The sequence below is a fragment of the Camellia sinensis genome, chromosome 11 (genome assembly GCF_055761805.1).
Source record: "Camellia sinensis isolate YWXY chromosome 11, ASM5576180v1, whole genome shotgun sequence".
NCBI classification, from domain to species: Eukaryota; Viridiplantae; Streptophyta; class Magnoliopsida; order Ericales; family Theaceae; genus Camellia; species Camellia sinensis.
Genome location: NC_138971.1, coordinates 54,260,163 through 54,284,341, shown reverse-complemented (window position 1 = coordinate 54,284,341; position 24,179 = coordinate 54,260,163). Strand labels below are relative to the sequence as shown.

Genomic DNA, 24,179 nt, shown 5'->3' with positions numbered 1-24,179 from the left:
TGCCATTGATGTCAAGTTTTTAACCTCGCTTGTATAGCTAACTTGAGCAACAGAATTTTCATTGTTGGATGAGTTGATCTCAACTGAAAGTGATCTGCAAGCACTAGGTCTGCTAGAGCCTTTGTATGCTCTGCAGACGTAGGCTGCAAAATTTTGGTAATGTAATGTAGGAAAAAATGGCTTTGGAGATCCCCCAATTTCTTTTGTCCGCTCAATCAGCCGATGCTAAGGTCCGGACTGAGGCAGAGGGTAACCTCAGGCAGTTCCAAGAGCAAAACCTACCATCTTTTTTCCTGTCTTTGTCAGTTGAGCTCTCAAACAATGACAAACCCATTGAATCCCGTAGATTGGCAGGTGTCCTGCTTAAAAATTCATTAGATGCTAAAGATGCTTCTAGGAAGGAACATCTTGTTCAACAGTGGGTGACAATTGATATTTCTGTTAAATCCAAAATCAAAGACTTGCTCTTGAACACTCTTGGATCTTCAGCTCCTGAAGCAAGGCACACTTCTTCCCAAGTAATTGCTAAAATTGCTGCAATTGAAATTCCCCGAAAGGAGTGGCCTGAGCTAGTTGGATCGTTGCTTGTCAATATGAGTCAGCAAGATAGGCCTGCTTCATTGAAACAAGCAACCTTGGAAACGCTTGGATATATTTGTGAGGAGATATCTCACCAGGATCTTGTGCAAGATGAAGTCAACTCTGTCCTCACTGCTGTGGTCCAAGGGATGAATGTTGCACAGCACAGCCCTGAAGTCCGCCTCGCAGCAACTAGGGCTCTCTATAATGCTCTTGATTTTGCACAGAGCAACTTTGAGAATGAGATGTGGCGGAATTACATTATGAAGGTTATCTGTGAGACGGCCGTTGCTAAAGACGCTAAGATTAGACAAGTTGCTTTTGAATGTCTTGTTTCAATTGCATCAACATACTATGAGGTGCTCGAGCTTTACATGCAAACTATCTTTGAGCTTACATCAAATGCAGTTAAAGGAGATGAAGAGACTTGCACTTCAAGCAATCGAGTTCTGGAGCTCCATATGTGATGAAGAGATAGAATTTCAAGAGTATGAGACTGCTGAGAGTGGTGATTCTTGGCTCTCTGCATTCCCGCTTCATTGAGAAGGCTCTGCCTTATTTAGTTCCTATGTTGCTGGAGACTTTGCTGAAGCAGAAAGAGGATCAGGACCAAGATGATGGCATTTGGAATGTATCCATGGCTGGTGGGACGTGTCTAGGTCTTGTTGCTAGGACCGTTGGTTATGCTATTGTGCCCCTTGTTATGCCTTTTGTAGAGGCTAATATATTGAAGACAGATTGACGATCGCGTGAGGCTGCTACATATGCATTTGGCTCAATTCTAGAAGGGCCAAGTGTTGAGAAGCTCGCTCCAATGGTCCATGCAGGATTGGATTTTCTGCTTAATGCAATGAAGGATGAGAACAGCCATGTGAAGGACACAACTGCTTGGACTCTTAGCCGTGTTTTGGAGTTATTGCATACTCCATCTACTGGATTCTCTGTGATCTCCACTGCAAATCTCCAGCGGGTTTTGGGGGTTTTGTTGGAGAGTATTAAAGATGCTCCACATGTAGCTGAGAAGGTTTGTGGTGCCATTTACTACCTTGCTCAGGGTTATGAGGATGCTGGTGCTAGCTCATCTCTTCTTACACCATACCTTCCAGACATTATAACTTGTCTTATTGCTACTGCTGGGCGAACGGACGGTGGTGATTCCAAGCTCAGGTCTGCTGCATATGAAACCTTGAATGAGGTGGTTAGGTGTTCAAATCTTACTGAAACATCTCACATCATAACACAACTACTCCCTGTCATCATGAATAAGTTGGGGCAGACTGTTGAGCGTCAGATTGTATCGTCTGATGATAGGGAAAAGCAAGGAGATTTGCAAGCTCTTCTTTGTGGTGTCCTCCAAGTTATTATCCAGAAACTTAGCAGCACTGACGAGACTAAAGCTGTAATACTGCAGGCTTCTGATCAAATTATGGTATTGTTTCTCAAGGTTTTCGCTTGCCGTAGCTCTATGGTGCATGAAGAAGCTATGCTTGCTATTGGTGCATTAGCTTATGCCACTGGACCAGAGTTTGGAAAGTATATGTCAGAGTTCTATAAATATTTGGAGATGGGTTTGCAGAATTTTGAGGAATACCAAGTTTGTGCCATCTCAGTTGGGGTGGTTGGAGATATTTGTCGTGCTTTGGATGAGAAGATCTTACCATTCTGTGATGGGATCATGACACACCTTCTCAAGGATCTATCTAGCAGTGAGCTACACCGGTCTGTCAAACCCCCCATATTCTCCTGTTTTGGGGATATGCTCTAGCGATTGGTGAACACTTCGAGAAATATATTCTTTATGCAACACCAATGATCCAGGGAGCTGCTGAGATCTGTGCCCGGATGGACAACAGTGACGAAGAGATGGTAGAATATGGCAACCAGCTCAGGCGCAGCATCTTTGAAGCTTATTCTGGAATTCTTCAGGGATTTAAGACTTCTAAGCCTGACTTAATGGTGCCACATGCTGCACATCTTTTGCAGTTCATAGAATTAGTTTGTAGAGAAAGACAAAGGTATTGCTGATTACTTTCATTTTCTTCAATCCGCTTCCCAAGTCTCTTTCTAAAATACTGCTTGGATGTGTTTATTTACCACACTTTATTCCTAATAGCTGTTATCCTGGTGGCTTTTGTAGGGAGGAGAGTGTGACAAAGGCAGCAGTTGCAGTGTTATGTGATCTTGCAGATGCACTCGGTTCAAATGTGAAGATACTGTTAAAGGACTGTTCATTCTGTACCGAGTTTTTGGTCGAGTGTCTTCAATCCGACGATGAACAGCTCAAGGAGACTGCAACGTGGATGCAAGGGATGATTGGACGTGTTTTTTCTGTGTGGTAAAAGTTTGTTATTTCTGAAGTGCCGTTTTTTGTTCATGAAACTGTTTTTTCTTGCTCTTTGGTTGGTAAAGGTCAAGTCTTTTAGGGTCACGAACGTTGTGTCTGTTGTATTTTGCTCATAAAAGTTTCTGAAATTGGGAAAATGTTTTATTATCTGCTTTGTATGAGAGTCAGAAACTTTCTTGCTAGAAAGTCAGCATTGAATTTGAAGCCATTACCATGGAGAAGGTGGCCTCATATTCTTACTAACTTTGTTAAGTTCTATGCATCCACTGATCAGTGGTTTGGTTCGTCAATTTTTGTCTTCATCCTTGTTTTAATATATGCTTTTTGTCAATTCTTGTTGGTTGATTCATTATTATTATGATGATGTGAAATTTCTACATGACTACTTAGGCCAAGTTTGGGAAGTCTCCAAAAAGTCAAAAAGTTACTTAAAAAGTTAAAAAGTTATCATTATTCACCAAAAGTCAACAATTACGGCTGCACAACTCCCAATACTAATTTTTCCTTATACATTAATTTATATAATTTTTTAATACACATTTTTCTATAAAAAGTCAAAAAGTAATCCAAACATTTATATTTTCAACCTCAACTTTTTAGTCTAAAAAGACAAAAAGTGCACTTATTTAGGACACTCCAAACAATCCCTTAGTTTGGTGGTACTCCTCTCACTGAGATCAGAAAAACTTTGTAGGGACCTGTTGAATGGGTGGTTTATAAAGCCTTCTATTCTGATCTTTTGCTATATTGTCTGGTGTGTGTGCATGTATGTGCACTCTTTGTGCGTCTGGTTTTTGTAGTTGATCTGAGATTTATACTCTCTTGATAATTAAGTTGCTTTCTTGCACCTAAATGACATATATAGAACATTGTTGGATTGATTGAGAATGTACGATGTCATAGGGAGCATTCAGTCATGAGTATTTCTAGGAATTTATATATTTACAATTTTTAGGTCTTTGTTTGATTAGTAGGATTCATAGTGAGGAGATTAACAATCCATGAGATTAGTTTTAGATTAGTTATTGAGCTGGATTAGCGGGATAAATAATTTTCTCATGTCCACATTTATTTTGCAATGTATATGGGAATATATAATTCCAATTATATGTTTGTGTTGTATTTTTAGTTGTAGCATTATTGTTCGGTGAAATATCCATTTAGTAAATCCGAGTAACATTAAATTGCAACCAAACATTGGAATGTGTCATATGAATTAATAATTTCAATCCTATGCTATAAGTTCGTCTAATCAAACAAACCTTTAGAGTGTGTTTATGTTACAAGTATGTATTTAAGACTTCCTAAGAAACTCTTTAATTTTCTTCCATGTACTCTGCAAAATATTCCATCATAAATGGCATTCCTCTGTTCAAATTTTTTTTCTAGTGCTATGACTTCTATTTATGTTATTTTGTGCTTGGATTTTGGACTTGTAGAGGGTAAAGAAAAGATAAAGACCTTTTTTTATTTTTTATTTTAATAGCAAATTTAAGATCTAAACACATTAATCTGAAGTTACTTAAGTTTTCAACCATGATATCTGGTTACTCCACGAGTCTTGAACAAATGGTTAAGACAGCAAAATGAATCAAATTAATCAAATTTGACTCTTTAAAAGCGCATTTGAGATATGATTATAAGATAAATAATTCAATTTAAGCATTTTTTGATATTCATTTAAGTTTCAAGCCAATTTTGAAAAACTTGCTGCTGAATTGGCTCAACTTATATACAATATAAATAGTAATGTGAATTTTCTTCCTCTAAAATAATTCTCATGTTCAGATTAGTTATGTAACATCAATACTGTGAAGCCTGAAGCAAAAACATTTGAATATTAAACCATAACAGACATTTCATTCTCAAAAACAAAAACAAAAACAAAAACAACAACATAAAACAAGAAAACGATAACAGATGGATCAAGGCACAGCTAGCTAACTAGGTCAACTGCTATAGATATTGTGCAAGTTAGCTACATTTCGATAGTTTGAGGTGGATCCAACTTTGTCGAATAAAAAAGACAGCAATCCTATGTATTACATTATTCAACGGTTTATAATGAGTCTTTCATAGCCTTTTGATGATGTAATCATTGTACAATATTCACATAATGAATAAATTTTGAATGACTACGAAGTATTCCAATCACAGAAAAGTAAACGAAGGTTACATACATCTAATCCTTCAAAATCATACAATAATGAGAGTCCAACTCTCTTTTTTTATTTTCTTAATTTCACATAATGGATAATACATAACATATGATTTACAATACATTTCAATTGAATTAGCATAATATTCACATAATGAATAAATAATACAAAACATGTGATTTACAGTACATATCAATGGAATTGGCCTTAAGCATCACGGACTGAACTCACGAAGACAGGCTTTGTGGTAATAGGAGTCTAATGCACTGACACTATTTCTTATTTTTCTTTCTTTCATTGATTTCTCCAACAAGAAAATCTCACTAATGGGATTCCTCTCCATTCCAAGACCATGATATTGTTATTCTCACCTTCAATCCTCACCCCATATAGACTCTTCCCTTCTCTCACCATTTCCATGGCTTCCATTAAGCTCTCTTTGCTCACTTGACAACCCTCTAACCCAAACCCTAATTGAAGATCACAACAGCCCATCTCATCCCATTTATGAATCCATGCAAGAGAAGATATCAAAGGAGCCACAAAGAGACATTCCAAGGCAGTCCTTGCTTCTCCAAGATGATTTGGAAAAGCCCATTCTATGGATTCTAATAAAGCTTGTAATGTACCAAATGCCCATCCAAGAATGAACCAAAACTAGAGGAAATTTTTGGATTCACCCAAACATCTCCATCACCAAAAGCTATAATACCCATGTTATCAAAATCAGTTCTTCTACGTGCACAAGATCTGATCATAAAACTGAACATAATATTTTCACATGAAATGGAACCCACATCTAATTCTATAATCGGATTCTGTGTACTAAGAGATTTTCTATCAAAATTACAATTTGTAACGTAAGCTAGCAATTCCTTAGCCACCCTTAAAAATTTTGATAGATCTCTCCTACTTCTCACCCTGCCCATGTGGGTAAGCCTTAGCATGCAATTAAAAACCAACCACTCTCTTCTCCTTCCATTTCTCTTCATTGTCTTCATCTCATTAACCCAATCATGAAGTTCCATGGTATCCACAGTCAACTTTACGCAAAAAGCTTGGGCATGATCACACAACCATCTCCTTGTCTCTGTGAACCTCCAGGGTGAGGGGGAACAGTCAGAATCTCCCTCGCTCCATTTTCCTGATGTTAGTCTAAGTCTGATCTCCTTCCTTTGTTGCCATCCAATGGCTTCGATCATTGAAGGCCATTGAATCCCTTCCCCCATGTCAAAGTCAATGATGTGTATGAGCTCCACATCATGAGGCATGGCTTGGAGGATTGCTCGGTTGGCTGCGAAATGAGCAAACTTCCCATATGGGAATATTTGGTAGAATGTCATGAAAGCTGCAAGGAAGTTATTGTCTGACTCTTGCCTAAGGTAATCAGCTTGCTTGTCGAAGGATTGGAACAAGTAATACAAAAGCCGATCCATGACTCCCCCAACCGGACTCACTTTCTCGCTTATACGCTTCACGATCACTTCGGAAAGCTCTATCTGCCCTTCATCAATGGCTTCTCTATAAGCTTTGATTAGATGAATTACATTGTTGATTTCCATGTTTTCAGTAGGTAAAGTTAGTTGCAAACTCTCCTCACTTTTCTCCGGCGACTTTGACAAAACCTCAATACCAAAATCCTCCACAGCTATCGAAAAATCGTCTTCTGGCTACCGGGTATCTGAATCTTTGACATGAACTTGAGGGTCTGAAAACTTGTCAAGTAAAGTGGTTGGACTTGGAAAGGTTGAGATTTTAGATTTATCAAGGGAGTAGTCCTCGGTTGTGATGAAAGGAGGACAGAAGTCGAGGTTGTAGTCATCCATGTCAACATCCATAGCCAATCCAAAATCTCCAAATTCATTGAATAAAAATGGTGAGCTTACGTTGATGAAGAATGGCCATGGAGATTGAAGAAACTTAGGCTGCATTGTGGTATTCATTGTGTTAACAAGGCTAAAGTTGGGTAAATTACACTGACACCTAACGTTTATCTCCTAGCGTTTTGAAAATTACATTTACACTTCTGTAATTAATAGTCTTATTTCACAAATCCTTTACTTATATATAAGGCAACAACTCCTAATAGAATAGTAGAGGAAATTACATTGGAAAAAAAAAAAAAAAGTGAAGCAAAGGAAAGGAAAGGAAAGGAAAGAAAAAAAAAAAAGAGAAGAGAAAGTAAAGTAAAGCAAAACAAGAAAGAGAGTGTGTATGAGTTCAATGTTTTTATATTGTCTAAATAATTACAATGACAGGAAGGTTAGTGTAATTTTTCAAACGTCAAGAGATGATATATATTAAATCCAAACATTAGGGGTGTAATTTACCCGCTAAAGTTTACTTGAAATAGTGTTGACTCTTGATAACAATGGGATAATTCTATTTCACACACCAAATTTATCTTACTCCACATCCTCTCCCAATACACACACCAACTAATTTTGAATGTTGTAATTTTACTCAATGAACAATCCTTTTTGTCAAAAATATCCTTCTTTTTAACATTGAAATCCTAAACCAACATACATTCTCTAGTTGGTAAAGAACAGTTCTTCAAGTATTCTGGCAATGGCCCAGTGAAAAAAATCTTTCGGTTGCAAAAATGAAACATATGTATAAATTGGGACACACAAGCAAACAAATAATACATCACCATAAAGATATTAACAAATCAATCTAAAAATTCACTCACTACGAAAAAATAAAAAAATAAAAAATAAAAATTGAATTGAATTGAAAGAATATTTACCACTAGATCCTTGTTTTTTGATGTTTTTTTTTTCCCGTTGAGAATAGAATTCTTGTATAGTAGTGAAAATATGCATGTATGAGTAGGGCTGTGCAAAATACTGCTTAATCCGCTAAAACCGCACCGATCCGCATAAATCCACACCGCTCTAACCGCTAACCGCGGTTTAAATTTTAAAATTTATAATCCGTCAACCGAACCGCTCCGCTCCGCTATAGTTAATACATATATATTTTTTAACTTCCAATGAAATTTCAATGTAAAAATGAGTATGAGAGATTTAAGATATAAATTTATTACAAATTAGTAGATATATATATGAAATATATTATGTAAAATTACTTTGTGTTATATATTTAAAATATATTATACAAATTAGTATTATATATTATGCAAATGTATGATAATTGGTTAGAATATTCTTCAATCGGCCAAAAACCGCCCAAACCGCAATTTGTCAATCCGCTAATCCGCCAACCCGCTATTCGATTTGTAATTTTACTCTCAAACCGTCCAAATCGCACTGCTCACATCCCTATGTATGAGATAGCCACACAAAAAACCCAAAAACAAAAGACGAAGAACAGGAAGAAGAAGAACAAGAAGTGAAATAGTAAAAATGACATATTGTGAATAGTCTTTTCAACCGTGAAAATAAAACCGTAATAAAAAGCTATTGAAAACAATAGTAAAAAGCTATTGAAAATAAATATATAAACAATGTTTTAGGAAAATTCCCACTCAATTGGTTAGTGTTGAGATCAAGAGATTGCAATGAACTCAGATTTGTAAAATTATAATAGCGGCGACAATAGTGGTGGACGGTAGCTAGGGTTAGTGTTAAGAAATTAAGATTTTGATGAAAAAGATAAGGATACTCTAATAATTTTATTTTAGAATAAAATTATAATAAAAAAATAAATCATTAAATATATACATAAAGATAAATAGACGTGGGAAGATATATAATTTTTCATAACAATGCCCTTTGAGTAATTATATAGAAAAACATACTATGGACAAACTCAAGAGTGAGACAAAAAAGTACGTTCTTCTCCAGCTGTTTTCCAGTCACCTTCCCAGGATGTTGACATGCTCTTTTTTTTTTTTTTTAATAAATAGAGGTGCTGGTTTGGAAATTAGTTATTTTAATAATTTTTTTAAATATTTTTATAAAAAATTATAAGAAAATAAAGAGATAGTGATGTGATAGTTTATAATAATTTTTTAATTAAAATTATTAGTTTCCAAATAAGACTTATATATACAAATGTCTTATATAGAAAAATTATTTGAAATAATGTCTTTATAATTATGATCCATAGCAATGTGTATTTTTGAATCGAAAAAAAAAAAAAAAAAGAAGCAATGAGAATTTCGATTTTCAATGAATGAGTACAAACTATTCACATTATCTATATTAGGTGGTGTTTAGCAAGTGGTTTTGAGATTAAAATAGTCATAAAAGATAAAATAAGTTATTTTAGTCATAACAAATAAAACATCACATCTAATTCATAATCATTACACTATTCTCTCAAAAAAAAATTAAAAAAATCAAAAAGTCAAAAAATCTTTCTCAAACCAAACTTTTTAGCCCAGGCTAAAATAGCCAAAAAGGCCAAAAAGCTAAAAACCTAGCCCACTTCTCAAATGGAGGCTTAGCATTTTGAAAAATTCTATAATACAACCGATTTTGGAGTGTGTACCATTGTGACATGTTGTGGTGTTAATTATGATTTATTATGATATTAGTTGACTCATTATGATATTAGTTATAATCTGTTGTGATTATTATTTTGATTATGATTGGAAATGTATTTGTTTAGTTATGACTTATTATTTTTTTTACTTATGACTAAAAATAATTTAGTTATGATATTTATGATAATCAATATCACAAATATCATGATTCACATATAATACACATTTAAAAAAAATATGTATGGTAGCATGTAGGGGTGGGCGCGGGTCGGTTGCGGCCACGAAACCTCCAATCCGCCATCCGTCCGCCAGATTGGCGGATTGAACAAAATCAATCCGCATCCGTCCGTCAATCCGGCGGATGTGGATTGAGCGGATTGGCGGTTTGGCGGATGGATGCGAATCGGTTTGGCAGTTTAAAATTTTATAAATTTTCAACATAATTCAACTTGTGCACTTCCTTAAAAAAAAAAAAAGAAAAAAAAAAGTATTACAGTCAATGACTTAAAAAAGTATTACAATCACTGTATGCCTTATCTAAAGAAAGAAAGTTTGAAACTTTAGAATATCACGATCACTGTATGCTTCATCCACATATTACAATTACAGCATGATTCATCCCTATAAAGTATTACAATCTGTGATTCTTAAAATATAATAACAATTCAAACCACCAAAATCATAAACAGAGCAGTAGTAGAGATTGAATGTCTCTATATTGTTACATATACATATGTTTTTGAAAACAAAAACCAACCAGCATATATCATATTTTTTATTTATTATTTTTAGAGTTAGATTTAAAAACTAAAAAATATAGATGAATAATATGTTTATTTTTTTCAATTCAAAAATATATTCAAGTTGACAACTTTTTTTCAACAGAATATTTAAACTCTTTTTCAATTGAAAACACAAACATAATATTTAAACAAATTGAAAATACAAAGTCTTATAAATTACTACAGATGCTCGCGATTTGGCGGTTTGGCGGTTCGGTTGCGGCCAAAAAATCTCAAATCCGCCATCCGTCCGCCAAATTGGCGGATTGGAGAAAATCAATCCGCAACCGTCCGCTCATCATCACGCATCCGTCCAAAATGCGGCGGATCGGTTCGGTTCGGTCGGTTTTGGCGGATCGGTATATCCGCTGCTCACCCCTAGTAGCATGACTCATAATTTATATAAGTATATAAATTATGTTTGGATAATATTACCCCCCACATATTTAATCAAGGAATAGGGAACAACAACTTAGACTTTTTATTTATTTAGGTCAAGTGTAGCAAGTTAAAAAAAATTAAAAAGTTAAAAAGTTAAAAAAAGTTAAAAAGTCAAAAAATTACTTAAAAAGTTAAAAAGTTATCACTATTAACCAAAAGTTAAAAATTACGACTGTACAACTCCCAATCCTAATTTTTCTCTACACACTAATTTATACAATTTTTTAATACACATTTTTTCATAAAAAATCAAAAAATTAACCCAAACATTTATATTTTTTTCCTTAATTTTTTAATACAAAAAGACAAAAAGTAAACATTTCATGACAAATAATTGGCCTTTGGAAGGAAAAAACCCACACACAAAAATTAGGTGGCAGTGGGTCCCGCCATTAATGATGTGATGTTTTGATCTTGGAGTTGTATTTTTTTTTTTTTTTACTTTTTTAATGTATTAGTACTATTAGTGGTGATGTTTTTAGTGGGATGAATCATTGTTGTTATTTATCAAACTACAATCCTAATACTAGAAAAATTACTGAGAAAATGACATGTATGGACCACAGTTATTTTGATCTGACACACATTTTTTTTTTTTTTTTATCAATTTTAAATCTACATCATTGACTTTTTTTTCAGAAATAAATTTCAAAACAAAAATTCATGGTTAATCAACCAAAAGAATAAGAGTTTATTTCGGAAATGACTTTTTGGTGAGATAAAAAAGATTGAAATATTTAAAAAATAATTTTTTAACTTTGTGAAAAAGAAAAAGTAAAAAGAATGAAAATAAAATTTTGACATCTTTGTTTGAGTTGAAAACTATTTAACTTTTTTATTTTATTTTATTTTGTGACGCTTTGACTATAATCCTTTATCCATCAATCATGAAAAACTAAAAACTATCGTTTAGGCTTGTCATGCAAGTAACTTTGCTATGTGTATGTATTTTTGTTGAGTTGTGCTACATACTTAGAAAAATAATTTAAAATTTAATGTAAAATTGAAATATGCGGGTAAGATTTATTTTGCATATTAGTATATTACTCACATCATACTCATTTTAAATTTATACCTTACACTTTAGGTAATTATGATTAAATTTTCATAGTACCTAAAATTATTTCATTTATATTTTCCTCAGCATTGAAGTAAATTGATATATTCTTTTATTTCCCTTATTTTTTTGCTTGCATATATAACCAACATAGTGTGTTTGGTTTGAGTTTTTTGAATTAAGTTTTTTGAAAATTAAATTTTTTAGTTTCTTATTTTTTTGTTTTTAGTGAATATTTTTTAAATTTTAAATATTTTTTTTAACTTTTTAGATGTACCTTACTTAAATGTATCTAAAAAGTAAAAAAAAATGTGAAAAAATATTTTAAAAAATTAATAAATACATAAAAACACAAAAAATGTACTGAATTTTCGTATTTTTTTTTGTATTTTGGGTATTTAGTGAATTTTTAAAAGGTTTTCTTCACAATTTTTTTTTACTTTTTAGATACATCTAAGTTAAGTATGTCTAAAAATTTTAAAAATTGCTTAAAATATTAAAAAAAATCAGTAAAAACAAAAAATACGAAAAATAAGAAAGTAAAGTTTTCTAAAAATTGTTTTTTGAAAAGTGAAACCAAGCATTTCCTCAGATGATTTGAACTGTGATGCTCAGGTCACTACTTAATATTTTAGTTCACGCAATATGGTTTTATTTTAGCCAACAAATTAATTTTTAGCTAAATTTTTTAAGGAAGCCCTAGAATTTTGACAAAAGTTGTACTCATTCAGTTAGAATTTCTTAACATGACTTGTGATGATAAGGAAATTTCATTATTAAATTATAGACCCCAAAAAAAAAAAAAAAAAAAAAAAAATTAGAGTAGATTATGCAACTCCATTGTGAAGTGGTTTAATCTTCCATGTATATGACATCCCTCAAAGAAGCCATTCTTCTGGAATTTTGTGTTTGTTTAGTTTTATTGACTCGTGTTATGGTTTTTCCGTCATCATGTTATGGTTTTTCCTTCATTTTGTATGCAAGGCTATCTTTGTTTTGGAAAAAGATCTTTTCTACAATTTTTTTTCATGCAGTCATCATCCAATAATTTATTTAAAAGCCATAGATAGTGATAATAACAATTTTTTAGTTGTTTGACTTTTGGTTCAACTATTGGATGAAGACTGAATGAAGAATATGCTTTCTGACTTTTGAATTAATTGTGAGATGATGACTGGATAAAAAAAAGTAGTAGAAAGGATTCAGATCGCTTCGTTTTACCTTATAAGTTATGGGATTGACATAGCAATTTGGTTACCCTCCCATAAATCATGCTTGTTTTGTAAAAGATTAATGCTAGAATGACCATGTCTTTGGATTATATCTATACATCATCATTGTATTGGTAATGAACATTCAATCTCACTATATTTATAATCTCATCATTCACCGTACTAATAATCTCATCATTTAACTATACCTATAATCTCATTTGATCTAATTCATAAATAAACATGATCCAAGGATAATCTAGTGCAAGCGACTCCTACTAAATGTAACATAACATGACATTTTCCTTACAAAAAACACATGTGCTTTGTAAAACACTATTGATTTACATCCTTGTTTTAGTCGTGTATGATGTTGACATTAACAGCATTTCTAATGGACTTTTGGGTGACAATACCATCACAAGACAAAAAAATATGTAATACCAAACTACCATACAAAGGTTCGAATTTTGGGGGACAAATTTGCTGCTTTGCAGCTGGCTCTTCATAGAGATCTTGTCTTGTACTCTGATTGACATCTAAGCTCGTCCATGGTGTGTGGTTAAGTTTCATTAGTATCTCAATGATGAGTCCCTTCCTATGGGTTAGGTAAAATCAGGCTAGTAACCGGTTACTCCGAGGTCTAAGCTCATGGATGCAGTAACGACACCTCAGAGTATCCTTTTTTTCTCTGGATAAAAAAAAAAAAAAAAAAAACTACCATACAAAAGACAATAAAATATGGTTAAATAAATAAATTAAAAAAAATCACAAATCAATCTTATTTAGACTAAATTGTACAATTTAATTTGATTTTATCAATACATAGCTTGGCATTGGTTCTTAAAATCGGCAAATTACAACTTCACATTTTGGTCCAAAATAATATTACGGAACTGGTTTGGAACCGAACTGAATTATTTATATATACGTATAACTTGTTATCTACAATAAACACTCAAATATCTTAATAATATCAAATATATATACATAAATTGTAGTCCTCCACCAAACACACTGTATAATGGTAAAACTAGTTCTAAATAATTTTTAAGCTATGAACAATATTTTGTGCTCATGATGTCAAGGTTTCTAAAAATGTAGTTCTAAATCCAAACAAGTTCCATTTTACTAGTTCAGTTTGATTTGGTTCTAATGAAACCATAAATAATGATTCGGTCCTTAGTATACTCTTAAATTGAACCAATCATTCCACTTGAAACGAGTGCCGCATCATTCTATATGAAATTTTGTTTTTTAAAAAAAATCTATTTGTATGAAAAAGGTAGAAGCAACATGCCCACTATTTTTGCTTTTAATAACAAGGGTAATGCTATACACATATATCTATCCATAATTTTTTTATTATAAAATACAATATAGCGGGATTCACATTAATAATAAGATAAATTATACTAAAAGTCTTTATAGCTTGAAACTTATGTTATTTTACTTTCCGATCTTTCAATTATGATGTATTTAACGTTAAATTTTAAATCTCGTTTCAAATAAGGACAATTGAAGACACTATTACTTTATTTCAAAGGCAAAGTCGTTAATTTAATAAAATATAAACTAGTTTGATAAAAATAAATGTCAAAAATTTATTTTTAAATTTTTAAAAATTATTTCTACCTACCAAAGATAAAATTATATAAAAATAATAAACCTTTACATTTTCATATTTTTTACTAAATAAATTTTTAGTATATGTTTAGGTGATGATTATGTAATGATTGGTTGTTTTTGTTGATTTTTTGGATGATTATTATGTAATAGATGGTTATATTTGTTAACAGATAATTTTTTTGATGACTATAATGTAATGAATGGTTATTATTAGGATTTTAATATGTAATTGATATGTTTAATATATAAAAATATTTTTAGTTTTAGATTTTTTAATTTAATGGATTGGTTTAATAATAACATTAAAGTTGTCCCCATGTTTGCATTTTGAAAGAATAAAAACTAATTTTTTTAAAAAATAAATATCAAAAAAAATTATTTTAAAAATATATTTCTACCCTTTCAAAAGATAAAATTATATAAAAATGATGTGTTTTTAATTATTTTTTTTCACCAATTTAATTTTTAATTTCTTAGAAAAAATTTCTAAAAATAAATTCTGAAAACCAAACCAAACAGAACTTTATAACCAAAAAAATTCTAACATTATTTATTAAAAAAATTCCATTACATTTCAAATAACATACAAGTTAATCAACACAAAATAAATTGTATAACGATTTTGCCTTTCAAATGAACGGTTTGCAAAAGAAATGTCTTTGATTATCTTTGTTTGGAACAAGATTCAAAATTTATGGTCAAATATATCACAATTGAAAAATTAAAAACTAAAATGACATAAGTCCTAAACTACAGAGACGGTTAGTATAATTCACTCTTAATAATAATAATAATAATAATAAGACTATTTATGTATAGCACGTTCCTAATAACAAATTTCCTAAATCCTTAGATAAACTATAAGAAAATGTTTAAGAACTACGAAACATCACTTCTAAATTTACTCCCAATGATGTAGATAATTGTACATCAGTTTTTGATTTGTTTAATAATCAATCAACTAAAACTCTAATGAACATTACTTGGTATCTATAGGTTCATATTCCAATAACCTTCACAACATGTACAAGTTATGGAAGGGGTTGTGAACATTTGCACTCAAGACTGACCAGACAGACCTTCATGGAACATAAGATGGTGTTTTCTTCCAAATAAAAGAGCCGTGCTTCCAATACCTAGTGGCGTCGCACCTCCAGTGACAGATTGGTGGAAATCATAAAAAAAAAAAAAAATAATTTCTTTTTTTTCAACCAATCGACCCCAGTATCGCACTGGGGGTCGAAGCTTTTTCCCAAACAAAATGTGCAAAAAGTGGACAACATTGGAAATTGTGGCTGATAACATAAAAATAAGGGAAATGATTTGTAGCCCTAAAAAGTTGCCCCTAATTCCCTAATTTTCAATTTTGGAAACTGTTTTCTTTTTTTCTTTTTTTTTTCTTTTTTTTTTACCTGAAATGAAAATTAGGGGGATTCGGACTCCCCCATTTTCGGGGGATGAATCACTACCCTAAAAATAAATGCCAAAGCAGCTTTAGGTGTACCGAAAGTCTGAAATTAAAATGTTAGGTTTGTTTAGCGGCAGCGGATCCCCCGTACCCGTTTGTTGTCCCGGCTTCCTGTCCCATGCGTCTCAACTCGCCACGTGGCCAAATATTTAAACAAAACTTAACTCCGTCAAGTTAAAAAAAATTCTTTTATATATTTTATAATTAAAATAAAGTGGGCCTATTCATTTCCCTACCTATTCATTTACCAATCCTCTCTGCTGCACATTTTACATTTCCAAGAACAACACTTCACATATTTGACAATATAGAGAGAGAGAGTAGTAAGAGTGTTGACACAAATTTTAAATATGAAGTGTTTTAATACATTTTAAAATTTTATGTTACAAATGTCTACTGTTTAATTTTTAGACTAAATAATGTTAATTATTTGAATAGCAGGTTCTTATTTCCGATCTGTATTTCAGATCGTTAATTATACATTTTATACAAATGAAACTTTCAATTAATGAAGAACAAAATAAATAACAAAAGATAATTTAAGAAAAATAAATATTTTATTGAAATTGTTATGGGTTTTGAACTCTCGAATACAAAATACAATTCTTGGGTTTGGAACCCTTTACCTATTCATCGCTATTAGCGTAGGCTCTTGAGTTCTCTAGATTTCTCTTCTTCTTTCTTGTAACGACTTCTTTAGCTCTCAATTTCTCTCTCTCTCTCTCTAATCTTTTCACTTCTGATTTTCTTCCTCTCCCGTCTTGTGTGATGGTCCTCATATTTATAGAGGGTCATCAGGTGATAGGAATGTCTCATCTTCAATTTGAATTTCAAATTAAATGATAGCACCATTTGAATTTTGAATAATAGCAGATTAACCGGATTGATCTTTGGGGTTTCATCCTGTGTGGTGTCTTTGCTGTAGGCTCTACAGGTGTCATCTTTCGTAGGCTCCACATGTCATTTGAGCATCGTGAATAACGTCATTAAGATACGACGTTATTTTATTTATACACTTCAACGGAGCAAGTTAATCATTTTGGGAAGTAATTGTCTACAACAATCTTATCGTAGGCTCTATGTATGTCATTGACTGTATTTGAAATTTAAACATAAATTTGGTTAAAATTTATGTGCCAACAAATGCCCTCTCGTGACTTGCACAAGTGAATTTTCTTAACTGTGCGAGTCACGACGAATTGACACTTTTATCTAGATCCTCTTTAGGTCTTGGATGGGATTATTTCTTGGCCTTGGTCCCTTGCCTCTTTTTTTTTTTTTTTTTGGGTTGACGACTATTTTTTCATGGGCCCTTTTACTTTTGTTGCATGGGTCCTTTTTGTGGACTTGATCTTTTTCTTTTTTTTAAAAAATAAAAATAAAAATAAAGGGTTAATTGCCCTTTATAGTCCATGAGCCATTTACTTTTGTTGCATGGGTCCTTTTTATGGACTTGATTTTTTTTTATTTTTTATTTTTATTTTTTTGAAGGGTTATGAGAAAGATCCAAGATTTAATTGGGCATTTCCTTTTATGGGCCTCCAACTTGCCACCATTTTTTTTTACAGTAGATTTTTTTTCTAGGCCATCATGGATTTTTCTAGACCATCATGAATCTTTCCTTTTCTAGCCCACCATTTTTTTAATTGGACCTTTTCTTTTGTGGACCTCCAACTTGCCACCATTTTTTTTTTTAACAATAGATTGTTTTTTAGGCCATCGTGGATTTTTCTAGACCATCATGAACTTTTCCTTTTTTAGGCCACTATTTTTAATTGGGCGTTTTCTTTTGTGGGCCTCCAACTTGCCACTATTTTTTACAGCAGATGTTTTCTAGGCCATTATGGATTTTTCTAGGCCATTATGGACCTTTCCTTTTCTAGGCCACCATTTTTAATTGGGCCTTTTATTTTGTGGGCCTCTAACTTGCCACCATTTTTTATAGCAGATTTTTTTTCTAGGCCATCATAGACCTTTCCTTTTCTAGGCCACAATTTTTAATTGGGCCTTTTCTTTTGTGGGCCTCCAACTCGCCACTTATTATTTTTCGGATTTTTTTACAGTATATATATATATATATATATATATATATATATATTTTAGGAGTTTGTCAAAGTGGAATAGGATGGATTGGCATTGGTAGGATTTCTAATCCTACACAAACTCTTACTTAGTATTTCAAATTATACCTAAACTCTTGTTGTTTGAAGTATTTTAGGAGAACACAACCTCCTTTCTTAAGCAAGAATTTTTGCTTATATGACACCTATCCATGCATACAGCCCACATATTTTCCCTGTAACTTTTTTTGCTCCCAGCAGATTGTTTCCAATAGCCTCTCGTTTTTTCTCTGTAGATTTTGTGGTGTATATTAGGTCTTCATTATTTTAGTATCTTTCCAGCAGCAATTGCTCTTTGAGTATACAAAAGATACAGCCCATATATTTTCCCTGTAGCGCTTTTTTTTTTTTTTTTTTTTTTCAGCAGATTGTTTCTAGCCATTATCTTTCTTCTTTTTCCAACAAAAGTTGTTCTTCTTATACTTTAAAGAAGACACAAAAGAATATTTTCAAACTCCTTTAAATCAGGTATGTTTTCTTCTCCATAAAATATTTTCTTTCAGTATGTATATCACCATGTGACAGCCCTTCCCAAAATTTTTACTAAGTCCAAGTAGTCCCAACAAAGATCCTTCTTGAAAAGATGAATAACCTACTGCCTTCTTTCATAACAAAAGCTGTAGCCTCTTTCCTTTCTATTATTTTTTTATTTTTATTTCTACTTGAACAAAAAACCTGCTGCCTTTCAAGCAAATTTTTTTTCCTAGCCCAAAGACCTTTTTTGTTTGTCACAGTTTAACCTGCTCTCTTTTTTTTACCTTCCAACAAAAATTTTCTTCTCCATGAACCCTTTTATAACCCATATGAACCTTGTGTATAACCTGCTGCCATTAGCAAATATGGCCTAGAAATAAAGAGAGCCCATTTTTGCTAGACAACAAACCTAAAAAAAAAAAAAAAAAAAAAACTGCGGCCCCTTTTTTTAGCTGCTACCCCATTTTTTTTTTCCTTGTTGTTGCTAGTCATCAGACCAAACAAACTTTTTTTATATGATGGCAACAAAGACAGCCCATTTTGCTAGACCATAAACCCAAATAGTCTAACAAAAGAAAAAAAAAAAAAAACTACAGCCCCTTTTTAGCTGCTGTCCCATTTTTTTCCTTGTTACTGCTAGTCATCAGACCAAACAGACTTTTTTTATATGATGGCAACAAAGACAGCCCATTTTGCCAGACCATAAACCTAAATAGTCTAACAAACAAAGACCATGTAAAAAAACGACAGCCCTTTTTAGCTGCTGCTCTATTTTTTTTGCCTTATAAATATATATTTTGTTGTTAGATCATGAACTTAACTAGCCCAAATACAGTCCCTGTCCTATTTTTTTTTTTAAAAAAACAAAAAATAAAACCTGCAAGAAAAATAGCCCAAGTAGAATTGTTGACATGGCAGGTCTCTTGTTTTTTGGCAGTGGTCTTAAATAAAACCTGTTGGAATTTTCTGTCACATCTTCAGAAGGTAGGCCACATAGTTCCAGACCAAAATGGTCGAATTCTACCATCTCAGTTTCAGCTGGTCCATTTTGAATCTAATCTAACCAAAGCCTACCCCTCGTGATTCGTACCAGTGAATTTTAACTGTACGAATCACGACAACGAAGTATATATATATATATATATTTTTTTTTTTCTTTTATATGTTTTATTTTATGTCTTTTTACCTCTTTTGCAGGCAACATGCAAGGCATCAGCGTTTGTTTGCAGGTATCATTGCCCTTTCTAACCTAATGGCAATGAATAGATTGAATCATTGGCAGTGATTGTGTCCTTTCACCCCAATGACTTGAATCCTTGGCAGTGATTGTGTCCTTCACCCTAGTGACTTGAATCGTTGGTAGTGATTGTGTCCGTCACCCCAATGGCTTGAATCCTTGGCAGTGAATGTGTCCTTCACCCCAATGGCTTGGTAGTGAATATGTCTTTCATCCTAATGGCTTGAATCCTTAGCAGTGAATGTGTACTTCACCCTAATGGCTTGAATCCTTGGCAGTGATTGTGTCCTTCACTCCAATGACTTGAATCCTTGGCAGTGAATGTGTCCTTCACCCCAACGGCTTTAATCCTTGGCAGTGACTGTGTCCTTCACCCCAACGGCTTGAATTATTGGCAATGATTGTGTCCTTCACACCAATGGCTTGAATCCTTGGGAGTGAATGTGTCTTTCACCCCAATGGCTTGAATCCTTGGCAGTGAATGTGTCCTTGACCCTAATGGCTTGAATCCTTGGCAGTGATTGTGTCCTTCACTCCAACGGCTTGGACCCTTGGTAATGATTGTGTCCTTCACCCCAACGGCTTGAGTCTGTGGCAGTGATTGTGTCCGTCACCCCAACAGCTTGAGTCCTTGGCAGTGGTTGTGTCCGTCACCCGAACGGCTTGAGTCCTTGGCAGTGGTTGTGTCCGTCACCCCAACGGCTTGAGTCCGTGGCAGTGATTGTGTCCATCACCCCAACGACTTAAATCCTTGGCAGTGGTTGTGTCCGTCACCCCAATGGCTTGAGTCCTTGGCAGTGATTGTGTCCGTCACCCCAACGGCTTGAGTCTTTGGCAGTGATTGTGTCCTTCACCCCAACGGCTTGATTCGTTGGCAAGGGGCTTTCATCAATTTCTTTATATTATGACATTTTGCCTTCACTAACCACCTCCCTTTTTTTTAGGAAGCATGGAAAAGACACTTGAATAACTTCGACATGACGAGAGGGATGTATTGGATAAATCTGGTCCGAAAATAATTCGGCACAAACCTATCACTGCTTTATTGCCACCTACCGAGTTGGACCCCTACATCCCTTTACATACGGCTTCCAAAGACTTGGTCTATACAGGAATTTGAAACTGCTGTGAGATTCTTGAGAAAGGGCACTCCAAATCAATCGGTTCATTCTCTGTCTCAATCCTCCGTCCATTTTCTGAAGACCTTGACTGCTCTGAATTTAATACTCTTCTTAAGAGAATGAAACATGAAAAATTGAAGTGGGATAATTCTTTTAATGTTCGTGGCATTTCTACCCATTTGCAATCCCCTATATGGATTTTTTGGTTGAATGATGTTCTTTCCACATTTGCCCCTATTTTGAAGAAGTGTGGGATTTATGCTACAATCTATGTATCCCAATTTGCTTATGCTAGGAATGTCTCCTTGCTCAAAGGATTCTTAGAGCGGTGGTCACCCGACACCAACACTTGCCACACCATTTACGGTGAACTTGGGATCGCTTTATGGGACCTTCATCGCATTAGCGGGCTCCCTATCTGTGGCGAGTTTTATGAAGAGTTCACCCCCTCCAATGAAATTTTATATTCGTCCAAGACATCCAAGGCGTGCCGTGGGCTTTTCAACATTTATGCCAGCTCTTTTCAATCCAAGAAGTTTAACCATTGGACTGTCAAATTCATTGACGAATCCCCAACTTCGATTAGTGGTTTTCAACGAAAAGATAGAATCCCTGATGATGTGTATCTTTCTGGTTTTTTGGCAAGCTGGCTTAGCGGATTTGTCTTCCCTCACTCTTCCGAGGAAATTCGTCCGACTACGTTTCATGTAGCCACCAAAATGGCCGGTGGAACCTTATTTAGCTTGGCCATCCCTATCCTTGTGTACCTCTATCATTCTCTTGGTAAAATGGTATCATTACCTTCACCTGGGAAGGAAAATATTCAGGGTCCTTTGCATTACCTTTTTGGATGGATTTCACTATATTTGTTAAGACTTACTCTCATAGGGATCCTCAGTCGATCTGTCCAATTCCTGATATTCATTTCATGCCATATCTTGGATTTATTAGAAACCAATCGGCTGCCCAGTATTTTACTAATAAATTTCCATTTGTGGATTCTTTCCTAACTTATCGTACAGAGTGTCAGTTTAGGGCTCTTATCCATGAAGGTGAACTTTTAGGCATTCTGGTCGACTCTGAAATGATATCGCCTTTCCATCTTGGCTATCTTATATCTTTGAGGCAAGAGATTTTAACTTTTAAAATGGGATTTAATTTCATTTATGAACCGTACTCCCCTAACCGATACGGTCGTCAATTTGGGTTTGCTCAAGCGTGCCCTACACCGCTTAATGTATTTTGTCGGCAGCCCTCTGAGTGGTCTAAATTTTATTACAACTGGCGCCATATGTTATGCTGTGGGACAAAAGTCTCATTGGAGTTACCAGGCACCCGATCTACTTCTCACGTAACCATGACTTATGCCAATTGGTGGTTGGGAACTTCCTTTACCGTGCTCCAATATGTTACTTATACAAAGCTAAAATCTTCACACAAGAGAAAACTGGATATGTCAATTAAAGACCGAAAGACGAAGAATCCTTATTGCTCTGGAAGCATCATCACCTCAGAGAATGGATAATAGTCGACCACTTATTGCTCCTTCCCGATCTAGTTACTCGGTTTCAGATCTCCTTCATCTTTTCGAGGATATGTGTAATTGTCAATTTAAAATGAGATTTAGCTTTGAGCAAGTAGATTCTGGCCCTCAATTTTTTAGTCTCGCAAAGCTTTTTCCAGAGACTATGCCTGTCAGTGATTGTACAGGAACTTCCCAACCCACTGTAGCGACCAAAATCCCAATGGATCAATTTCGCAAATACTTGTACTCTTTTCTTGAAGATAAAGATGAGAATATGATTCAAGAACTCTTTGAGAGAGATGGGTATGAATTAACTGCCTTTGGTCGTATTCGCATTAAGAGTGTTGAAATTCCTTCTCTTACCAAATCTTTTGATTGTTCTCTCAATGGAAGTAGCGAGAGTGAAGATGAGTTTTATGATTACACCCCTCTTTTAGATGGCACACCGACTAAGATTAGTAAATTGCCCTCAGCAAATGTAGGTTTTTCTTCTCCTTTTTCGAACAAGCCATCCAAGCTATTAGAGAAAGGTATAATTCTTTCTCTCTTTTTTTTTTATTTTTTATTAACACCTCTCATTTTCTTAGGCACTGTGCCTCGGACTTCCCCAGATGCCCCGTATATGCCATTGGCTACCTTTAAGGGTATTCTTATTCATTCCTTGTACCTCATTCTATTTTATCATGTATACATACTCAAGGAACTCTTTTCTCTTTAGATCATGCCACATTGCAGAATCCGTGGTCCGCTTGTGGGAATCACAACTTGTCTTCTCCCACACCTAAGTCTCTTCAAGCCGTAAACCAAGGTATACTTCATTCATCCATATATATATATATATATTGTTTTTACCTTCTATGTTTTCATTGAGTATCTCCTTCTATTTTCATAGAAATTACTTCTGACACATTGGAAGAGACAGACGAAATTACTTCTGATACCTCAGAAGAGGCCCAAATTCTTGCAGACTTACTTGAAACAAATGGGGTTAACAAATTATTTGACAAACTTGAAGCACCCTTTGCTCCATCTAGCCTTCTTTTGGGAACTTCCTCTAACGAAGCAGCCACCTATATTTAGAAAGGTCTTACTATTTCTCTCCAATCAGTGACGGATGTTAATGGCATGATTGTTGTAGCAAACAACGTTTTCATGATTTTGAAGAGTTTGGGTGTAGACTTTATCTCATTTTACGAGAAGGTAAAGATATTCCTTGAGTGCTTTGCTTTGAAAACCTAACTTGCAGATTCTTCAAACTTGTCTACTGTAGAATTTGAGGCCCAATACTATGAGAAGAAGCTTCATTTCGACAAAGTTTCTGGTGAACATGAACAGTTGTCTGCTTCAATTATCAAGTTAGATGAGCACATTGCGGGTCTTAATCAAAAGATTATTCAAACTAAAGAGCTACTCAAACAACTTGAAGAGGAATTGTCATCCACCCAAGCGGAACATGCATCCTTTATGTGTGATTTTGCACAAGCTTCCGAGAGTGTTTCTAAATCAGAAAAAGACGTGCAAACCGCTCTGAACGTTTTGAACCAGCACAAGAAGAAGAATGGACAATACAGTGTTG

The 24,179-nt window shown here is 33.9% G+C and overlaps 2 protein-coding genes and 1 pseudogene across 3 annotated transcripts; 2 read left to right on the top strand and 1 right to left on the bottom strand.

Moving 5' to 3' along the window:
- The first annotated feature begins 36 nt into the window (after positions 1-36).
- On the top strand, positions 37-3,213 carry LOC114276585 (importin subunit beta-1-like; annotated as a pseudogene). Its single transcript, XR_014343920.1, has 2 exons — positions 37-2,594; positions 2,717-3,213. The product of XR_014343920.1 is annotated as an importin subunit beta-1-like (transcript).
- A 2,477-nt stretch (positions 3,214-5,690) lies between these two features.
- LOC114276560 (protein NODULATION SIGNALING PATHWAY 2-like) lies at positions 5,691-6,644 on the bottom strand. The gene has a single exon (XM_028218343.2). The coding sequence runs from the start codon at positions 6,642-6,644 to the stop codon at positions 5,691-5,693; it is 954 nt and encodes a 317-aa protein (XP_028074144.2).
- Positions 6,645-21,197: 14,553 nt separating this feature from the next.
- LOC145802342 (uncharacterized) lies at positions 21,198-22,603 on the top strand. Its single transcript, XM_082895040.1, has 2 exons — positions 21,198-21,869; positions 21,953-22,603. The coding sequence occupies exons 1-2, from the start codon at positions 21,198-21,200 to the stop codon at positions 22,601-22,603; spliced, it is 1,323 nt and encodes a 440-aa protein (XP_082751166.1).
- Positions 22,604-24,179: the final 1,576 nt, after the last annotated feature.